General features: G+C 46.4%; 1 protein-coding gene across 2 annotated transcripts in view; it reads right to left on the reverse strand.

Annotated features, from left to right (window-relative positions):
- Positions 1-3590: 3590 nt before the first annotated feature.
- Positions 3591-10000, reverse strand: part of LOC311366408 (aspartyl/asparaginyl beta-hydroxylase-like) — a 40763-nt gene continuing 34353 nt past the window's right edge. For both annotated transcript variants that reach the window (XM_084485199.1, XM_084485198.1), the window contains 6 exons: positions 9464-9553; positions 8937-9074; positions 8449-8584; positions 7380-7471; positions 5521-5654; positions 3591-4692 (listed from right to left, as the gene is read on the reverse strand). In XM_084485199.1, the coding sequence (XP_084341325.1) occupies positions 4542-4692; positions 5521-5654; positions 7380-7471; positions 8449-8584; positions 8937-9074; positions 9464-9553 (741 nt within the window). In that variant the 3' untranslated portion in view covers positions 3591-4541. The remainder of the gene's footprint in view (positions 4693-5520; positions 5655-7379; positions 7472-8448; positions 8585-8936; positions 9075-9463; positions 9554-10000) is intronic.

The following is a 10000-nucleotide window of genomic DNA, read 5'->3' on the forward strand; positions in this document are numbered from 1 at the left end:
CAGTAAGTGGTCTCAACCGATGGAGCGCACAAAGAAGACATGACTCAAATGGTCCAACATGCAGGAAGGACTTTCCAACATGTGTCCTGACTTTCCAACACATGTCCTGACTTCTCAACACATGTATGACACATTCCCAGTAGTTAAATAAAACACTTTTTTAATTTCCTTCAATAAATGATTCACACACTTTCCATTCCAAGTGGACATGATGTATTTGTGGTTGAGTCAAATGATGCAGTACTGTGTGAACGTATGGCAGTGGTCAGTCAGCAGTGAGCAGTGGTCAGTGAGCAGTGAGCAGTGGTCAGTGAGCAGTGAGCAGTGAGCAGTGGTCAGTGAGCAGTGGTCAGTGAGCAGTGGTCAGTGAGCAGTGGTCAGTGAGCAGTGGTCAGTGAGCCGTGGTCAGTGAGCCGTGGTCAGTGAGCCGTGGTCAGTGAGCAGTGGTCAGTGAGCAGTGGTCAGTGAGCAGTGGTCAGTCAGCAGTGGTCAGTCAGCAGTGGTCATTGAGCAGTGGTCAGTGAGCAGTGGTCAGTGAGCCGTGGTCAGTGAGCAGTGGTCAGTGAGCAGTGGTCAGTGAGCAGTGGTCAGTCAGCAGTGGTCAGTCAGCAGTGGTCATTGAGCAGTGGATAGTCAGCAGTGGTCAGTCAGCCGTGGTCAGTGAGCAGTGGTCAGTGAGCAGTGGTCAGTGAGCCGTGGTCAGTGAGCAGTGGTCAGTCAGCAGTGGTCTTCAGCCTCTCACTACGGAGCTCTAAGGCCAGTTATGATCTCATGATGACTATCCTACTACAGTAGGATACTAATGACTACAGGAGACCTACAGTAGGATACTAATGACTACAGGAGACCTACAGTAGGATACTAATGCTACAGGAGACCTACAGTAGGATACTAATGCTACAGGAGAAACCTAAGGTAGGATTACTACAGACCTACAGTAGGATTACCCTGGAAATCCAGAGTTCTCGCGAGAGCACAATTTGAATTTGCTCAGCAAGTCACTCCCTCCCTGATGCCCCTCTCCGCGCACATTAACCAATCACATCGGTGTATCTGATAAAGACGTTGCTGTTTTACCGATCGGATAGGGCGAGTCTTATCTATTGGTTAGCTCCGCTGGTCTGGATACGTCACCCCTTGAATTCTTCTGATTGGTCGTAGTGTTATCTAATTGCGTACACTGATATTTTCAAATGCATGCTTGCAGCCGCCCCTCGGGTTGACAGACCCTACAGCTTTCTAGATGTGGGTCTGAATTTCCAGGCTACAGTAGGATACTAATGACTACAGACCTACAGTAGGATACTAATGACTACAGACCTACAGTAGGATACTAATGACTACAGACCTACAGTAGGATACTAATGACTACAGACCTACAGTAGGATACTAATGACAACAGGAGAGACCTACAGTAGGATACTAATGACAACAGACCTACAGTAGGATACTAATGACTACAGACCTACAGTAGGTTACTAATGACAACAGGAGACCTACAGTAGGATACTAATGACTACAGACCTACAGTAGGATACTAATGACTACAGACCTACAGTAGGATACTAATGACTACAGACCTACAGTAGGATACTAATGACTACAGACCTACAGTAGGATACTAATGACTACAGGAGACCTACAGTAGGATACTAATGACAACAGACCTACAGTAGGATACTAATGACTACAGACCTACAGTAGGATACTAATGACAACAGACCTACAGTAGGATACTAATGACAACAGACCTACAGTAGGATACTAATGACTACAGACCTACAGTAGGATACTAATGACTACAGACCTACAGTAGGATACTAATGACTACAGACCTACAGTAGGATACTAATGACTACAGGAGACCTACAGTAGGATACTAATGACAACAGACCTACAGTAGGATACTAATGACTACAGACCTACAGTAGGATACTAATGACTACAGACCTACAGTAGGATACTAATGACTACAGGAGACCTACAGTAGGTTACTAATGACTACAGGAGACCTACAGTAGGATACTAATGACAACAGGAGACCTACAGTAGGATACTAATGACAACAGGAGACCTACAGTAGGATACTAATGACTACAGACCTACAGTAGGATACTAATGACTACAGACCTACAGTAGGATACTAATGACAACAGGAGACCTACAGTAGGTTACTAATGACTACAGACCTACAGTAGGATACTAATGACTACAGGAGACCTACAGTAGGTTACTAATGACTACAGACCTACAGTAGGATACTAATGACAACAGGAGACCTACAGTAGGATACTAATGACAACAGACCTACAGTAGGATACTAATGACTACAGACCTACAGTAGGATACTAATGACTACAGACCTACAGTAGGATACTAATGACAACAGACCTACAGTAGGATACTAATGACTACAGACCTACAGTAGGATACTAATGACAACAGACCTACAGTAGGATACTAATGACTACAGGAGACCTACAGTAGGATACTAATGACTACAGACCTACAGTAGGATACTAATGACTACAGGAGACCTACAGTAGGATACTAATGACAACAGACCTACAGTAGGATACTAATGACTACAGACCTACAGTAGGATACTAATGACTACAGACCTACAGTAGGATACTAATGACTACAGGAGACCTACAGTAGGTTACTAATGACTACAGGAGACCTACAGTAGGATACTAATGACAACAGGAGACCTACAGTAGGATACTAATGACAACAGGAGACCTACAGTAGGATACTAATGACTACAGACCTACAGTAGGATACTAATGACTACAGACCTACAGTAGGATACTAATGACAACAGGAGACCTACAGTAGGTTACTAATGACTACAGACCTACAGTAGGATACTAATGACAACAGACCTACAGTAGGATACTAATGACAACAGACCTACAGTAGGATACTAATGACTACAGGAGACCTACAGTAGGATACTAATGACTACAGACCTACAGTAGGATACTAATGACTACAGACCTACAGTAGGATACTAATGACAACAGGAGAGACCTACAGTAGGATACTAATGACTACAGACCTACAGTAGGATACTAATGACAACAGACCTACAGTAGGATACTAATGACTACAGGAGACCTACAGTAGGATACTAATGACTACAGACCTACAGTAGGATACTAATGACTACAGGAGACCTACAGTAGGATACTAATGACTACAGACCTACAGTAGGATACTAATGACAACAGACCTACAGTAGGTTACTAATGACAACAGACCTACAGTAGGATACTAATGACTACAGACCTACAGTAGGATACTAATGACTACAGGAGACCTACAGTAGGTTACTAATGACTACAGGAGACCTACAGTAGGATACTAATGACTACAGGAGACCTACAGTAGGTTACTAATGACAACAGGAGAGACCTACAGTAGGATACTAATGACTACAGGAGACCTACAGTAGGATACTAATGACAACAGGAGAGACCTACAGTAGGTTACTAATGACTACAACTGTATTAAACACGACCAAACAGGCATGCACTGACAAACATACAATTATTAACCAAATACAACATAGTCATTCCAAGAAGCAAGTTACCTATTTGTTTTATTCAGCAATTGTAGGATGTGGAGGCGTGTTAAAAAAAACTACAAAGAGCAGTAGAGAGAAATTGACCTTCTTTTGAATGTGCTTTTTGAAAAACCTAGTAAAAAGACACATTTACAAAAAGCACTTGATCATCAGCATACAAAAATATTATATTTTTGTTAAAAAAATTAAATGGTAGAAAGATTTTGTTGTTTTGTTGATTTTGTTACATATTTGATTGATTTTTCTATTTGACAAAGGTGTAGTTTTCCTGTTTCTGTGCATGCTATCAAACAAACAATGATGATTCACTTGAACGCCACGCACACCTCCACAAGACAGCCACTGAGCCACTGATCAGGTCTGTCCTAAACCGGCCGCTGAGTTTAGCGTTGTCAGGGATGTGTTGTCGCACTGGGCTCTAGCTTCATTCTGGCCGTGATTTCTACTGGTCTGGCATGTTCAACTGGTATATGATGTTGTTCGTCAGTTTTTCTGAATGCTCGGTGAACGTATACTTTCATTCAAATATCACAGTGTTTATCCACACACACAATCTCCTCCAAACACTGAACACACTGCCCAGGCCTCTGAGCCAGGAGGGCGAGCAGGGGTCCTGCTCACACCCAGGGCCAGGTGTTCATTGAGGATTAAGACAGGGCTAGCAAGGCTTAACAACGACAGGTGCATCCACCAGCTGAAGAACACAAGCATGAGGCTTGGGATATTTCCTAAGGCAAGTCTATAACGTCTCTGTTCAAAACACATTCAATTAGTCATTCATAGCAAAATAATAATATTAAAGTCGATGTCGAGGGGCTGGTCAGTGTATCACCCCCCTCATCGCTCCAGGCTCAGGTTGGCACTCCGTCGCTTGGTGTCAGTCTCTGCCAGACTTGGCACAACGTGGTTTGTCTGTCTGTCTGTCCAGGAGGCAACAGGACAAGATGTCTCAGATGGGGGACAGGGTCTGGCGCTGCTGGGCGCTGAGGGCCGGGTGCCACACGTCCACGATGAGGATCAAGCGGTAGCTGGCAGCCTCCTGCCACACCTCGTGCTCAAAGGAGTCGTCAAAGATAAGCACCCTGCCCTCCTCCCACTCCCTGGGACGGAGAAAGGGGGAGGGGGAGGGACAGGGGGAGAGAGAGGCTGTTAATATGGAGGAGTTGGACAAGGGAGAGGAGGGAATAGGAAAGGGGACAGTGAATGAGCGGAGGTGGAGACCATGAAAGAAAGAAAGGACAGGAGGAAGCAGGAGGGAAAGGAGGTCAGGGTGCTGCCGGTGTGTGACGTACAGAAGAGTGCAGATAGAGGAGAGAGCACGGGGGGGCAGGAGGAGGAGCTGGAAGGAGCACAAAAGAAGAGGCGGAAAAAACAGGAAAGAGGAAGATGAGAAAGGAGGAGGAGATGAGGAGAGAGGAGGAGATGAGGAAAGAGGAGATGAAGAGAGGAGGAAACGAGGAGAGGAGGAAACGAGGAGAGAGGTGATGAAGAGAGAGGAGGAGATGAGGAGAGAGGAGATGAGGAGAGAGGAGACGAGAGAGGAGAAGATGAGAGAGGAGAGAGGAGGAGATGAGGAGAGAGGAGATGAAGAGAGAGGAGGAGATGAGGAGAGAGGAGATGAGGAGAGAGGAGGAGATGAGGAGAGAGGAGATGAGGAGAGAGGAGGAGATGAGGGGAGAGGAGATGAGAGAGGAGGAGATGAGAGAGGAGATGAAGAGAGAGGAGATGAGAGAGGAGATGAAGAGAGAGGAGATGAGAGAAAGGGAGATGAGGAGAGAGAAGATGAAGAGAGAGGAGGAGATAAGGAGATAAGGAGATGAGGAGATGAGAGAGGAGGAGAAGAGATGAAGAGATGAGAGAGGAGGAGAGAGGAGATGAATAGAGAGGATGGTGAGGAGAGAGGAGAATCAGAGAGAGGAGCATGGTACCTGGTCTGGTTGGTACAGCGGATCCTGCAGCCCTCCTCAGGGATCACCAACCCCAGGTGCATCCTCAGCCTGCAGTTGGTGGGCCCGGTGTGGGGCCACACGTGTGTCCCGGGCTGCATCACCGAGAACTTGATCTGCACACACACACACACACACACACACACACACACACACACACACACACACACACACACACACACACACACACACACACACACACACACACACACACACACACACACACACTCAGAAGTGGGATCGCTGCTCTCCTCGAGGACCTCCGAGCCGCACGTCGACTGACTAATCATCCCTGCGGGTTATGGAGAGGCAGCGGTGGGACTCGAGAGGGACTCACTATTTAACACGGTGAGAAGCCACCTCATTCATAATTAGAAAAACCATTGAGGAAATATTGTGAAAAAAAAACTGGGTTTTATTTTTAGAATAAGTTGTATCAACTATTGATGATGGTGATATGCAACAGGTAGCACAATAGGACATTGTGTGTTGTCAGGTACATAGAGGTGTATCAAAGTGTGGCCAACATCATATACAAACAATAAGTAGAATAAAAGAAAATTAGGTCATCCGACTTAAGTAGAGTAGTAAAATAGTAAAAATGAATTAGATAACTAAAATACTGTTTTGGTAATAGTATAGAACAAGTTAGGTACTTGTTTAGTTAAAGTAAATTGTGATTATGGGTAACGGTCAAAGCAGAAGTGAGTCGCCTAATATTGAAAATGCAAATTGTAATATTATGAAAATAAAAAAATAAAAAAACACTTGGTCTATTGCTGAATGGGAAGAATTGGGGTTGCCAGTGCCCTGTGCACCTACATGCAGGGCCACACATCAGTGATCTGAAGGTGTGGAGACATGGAGAGGAGGGCCGAGGCCCTGGGGATCCAGTATGAACAGTAGAGGGATGTGGGTGGGAACGTGTGGGCTTTACTACAGAAGATGTGTTTGGTGCGCTCCTGATGACAAGCCATGCTGACCGGCCTGGTTTTTCCCCAATAATGCTAAGTTGACACATGAGAGAGTCCATGTGTCAAACAGGGGGATGGAGAGCACACTACAACAACATTGGTTTACCAAAGTAAACCAAATAATTACAAGTGTGCTCAGTGTACCGTAGGCCGGGGTGCGCAGACACAAGCAGCCCATCCGCAACCAAATGCTCCATTCGAGGGGGGAATGTAATGGAAAAATTATATTTTCACATTCTGTTTCTGTAATTGCCCTTTGTTGATTGTGCCTTTTCGCTGACACCCTTGGGTCGGTCAAGGGTAAAAGGATCCAACTGAGAAGTCACCGCTACTCTCCACATTGCATTGTATTCTCATCAGGTAGAAGAATGCATAAGGGGATCTCTGCTCCCTCGTGACCGGTATACCCCAGGCACAAAGGTTAACGTTCGATAATGCGAGGAAAAGGTAGGGTGGCTAGACAGTGCAAGGAATAGGAGACAGAGCTAACATGATGAAGGGGAAACAACATATGGATTTTTCCATCACACATCATGTGTGGAGCAGAGCTGTTCTCAGCATTTCTGAGACCTGTGCCACTGTATAAGAAGTCCTTGCTTTTGCCAATGCGTTGGACTTCTTCTTGCAAAGCTAATAGAGAGAAGCGGGGCGAACTCCCATCTGAGGCCTCGGATTATTGAGTTTGTTATATGCTTTTGTATGTTTATCACTCAAATAAACTAGCCTAATTGTTATAAGTTTGGATGACTCTTTAGTCTTTAACAGTTTAGACAGTATTAACAGTGTATTACAGTTTATTTTGTGCGGTGAGTGTTATGTGTGTGTGTGTGTGTGTGTGTGTGTGTGTGTGTGTGTGTGTGTGTGTACCTGTCCTCTCTTGCAGTTTGTAGCTTCAGGGAATCGCTCCAACAAGGAGCAGGTTTTGGGGACACTGCGGCATGCGTCTCCAGCCTTCCTCCCTGCACACACTCTCCTTACATTGATACGCAAACACACACACCGTGCAACGTGTGTGTGTTTGCGTATCATAGGATAGGTTGACTCTGTAACACCTACATTGTTAGGTGTTAAAGGTGTGGTAAGGTGTGGTAACCCTTCACAGCCATTGTGAAGGGTTTTAAGTTTGTGTGAGTGAGAGAGAGAGAGAAAGAGAGGCAGAGCGAGAGAGGCAGAGTGATATAGAGTGAGACACAGAGAGAGTGAAAGAGTGAGAGTGAGAGCGACAGATAGAGAGTGATACTGAGATAGAGATTGAGAGAGAGAGTGAGATAGAGAGATGATAGGAGGAAAACAACAGAGTGTGTGTGCATGCATGTGTGTCTGCGTGTGCGAATGTGTGTGTGTGTGTGTGTGTGTCTGAATGTGCGTGTGTGTGTGTGTGTGTATGTGTCTGAATGTGCGTGTGTGTGTGTGTGTTTGTGTCTGAACAGGTGTGCTGAGTTAGCCCTGCAATCAGGAGACCTTTTATACCCGCCAGTCTCGTGCTAAGAGGCCTGTGGCCAACCCTCTTAACCAAACCCTTGCAATGGAATTTTGTCCAAGAGGACCAAAGAGGTGTTTCATTGATGTGTGTTAATTGTGTCTCGTGCTGAAATAAGAGAAAAGGCCTGCAGCTGAAGAGGAACCCCAAAACTCCAAGAGGAAACCAAAGCCGAGCTAGGGCGAAGAGGTCAGTGGCAGGGACCACAGACCCTAATAAGCTTGCGCTCTCTCTCTCTCTCTCTCTCTCTCTCTCTCTCTCTCTCTCTCTTTTATAAATAAAAGTCAAGTTGATGTCACCACAAACCCTGTTTCTACCTGTTTCTGTTCCAATTGGTTATCCCACTGTTGTACACCACAGACCAGGCGCCCACTGTGTGTGTGTCTGCGTGCGTGCGTGTGTGTGTGTGTGTGTGTGTGTGTGTGTGTGTGTCTGCGTGCGTGCGTGTGTGTGCACCTTGCTGCCACAGCGTGTACTGGCCCCACTCCCCTCTCTCCCGCAGGTTCTCCTCCTCCGGCATGAACAGGCCGGTCTTCAGGTCCATCACTGCCAGCACCTCCTCCCGGATGGCCTTCCAGCCGCGCTCCAGAGCCTGACACACACACACCACACGTCTACACACACTCCACACAGGCCTGCCTGCCCCACCTTCACCTCCACGCTGGAGAAGAGCTGAGTCTGAACCCCCTGCCAGTACACAACCAGCACCATGTCCCACAAAGAACCATTTGGTAGATGTGAGAGCTCAGACAGACAGGAGGTCTTTGATGAAGCCTACATACACGTGATATACACTTATATACACATACACTTATATACATATACATTTTCACTGACACAAGCTCACTAAGGCAGAGAAAGAGAGACAGTGATAGGGAGACAGAGAGAGAGACGGATAGAGAGAGAGACAGACAGACAGACAGACAGAGCAACAAAAAGCATACCTTGACCAGGTCTGTGTAGCCGGTTTCTTGCGGGGTCCACCAGGGCTGGGCCTGCAGTCCGTCCACGTTGTACAGAGACCTCTGCCACACAGACGCAAAATGCCCCTGCTGGTGTCCCAGTTCATACCAGTGGTAAGCCTGCAGAGAGACGGGTCATGAGTGGACCACACTGGTCACATGGTCCAGGGTCTAGGTGACTATAATTGTGTTGATGTAGTTGTGTTGTTGTATGCTCTTCTACATTTAAGTCATGCCAGTAAAGCATTTGGAAATTAGAGAAAGCGTGTACGTTGCCCATGGCAAGAATGAGAGACTGAGGGAGAGAGGGGCATGGAATGAAAGGAGAGGGTAAGAGAGAATGAGAGAAGCAAGAGAAAAGCAGCCCACCTCACAAAGCTCTCTGGCGACTCTGAGACAATCACATCGGCTGAAGGAGGAGGTGTGTGTGTGTGTGTGTGTGTGTGTGTCTGATCTGTGTGTGTGTGTGTGTGTGTGTGTGTGTGACTGTGTGTGTGTGTTTGTCCTACACTGTCGTCTCCTACTCTCTGCAGGGCATCCCCCAGGTGGAAGTAAAAGCGTCCATCATCTGTTCCTGGAGCTCCAGACTCCAACCCTCCCTAGGGAGAGAGAGAGAGAGAGAGAGAGAGAGAGAGAATGGGACAGAGAGAGAGAGAGCGATGGAGAGAGAAAGAGAGGGATAAAGAGATAGAGAGGGAGGGATGATGGATAGAATATGTCTCAATGTTTCTTCGTTGGTGTTTCATGTTGCACTGAGTTGGTGTAAGATAAGCCTCTGTCTTTTCTCTGCATTTGTATATCAGGAGGTTCGACAGTGAGGGTCATTCACACTTATTCACACTTGATGCCCGATATGCGACAGTCGTCGCTCAGACATCAGTAGAATCAACGGGTTTAGCGGGCGGGCATACAAGGGGCGGGATATGACGTAGGGTCTAAGTTTGCAGGAGGCTGGATAAGGACGGAGGCAAAACGGGTAGAACTCATCGCGATCATCTTAAATGTTGCTGCAGCGATGCATCATATATTCTGTTGCAACCACATTC

Source organism: Micromesistius poutassou, assembly GCF_964030765.1.
Source record: "Micromesistius poutassou genome assembly, chromosome: 21".
Lineage (NCBI taxonomy): Eukaryota > Metazoa > Chordata > Actinopteri > Gadiformes > Gadidae > Micromesistius > Micromesistius poutassou.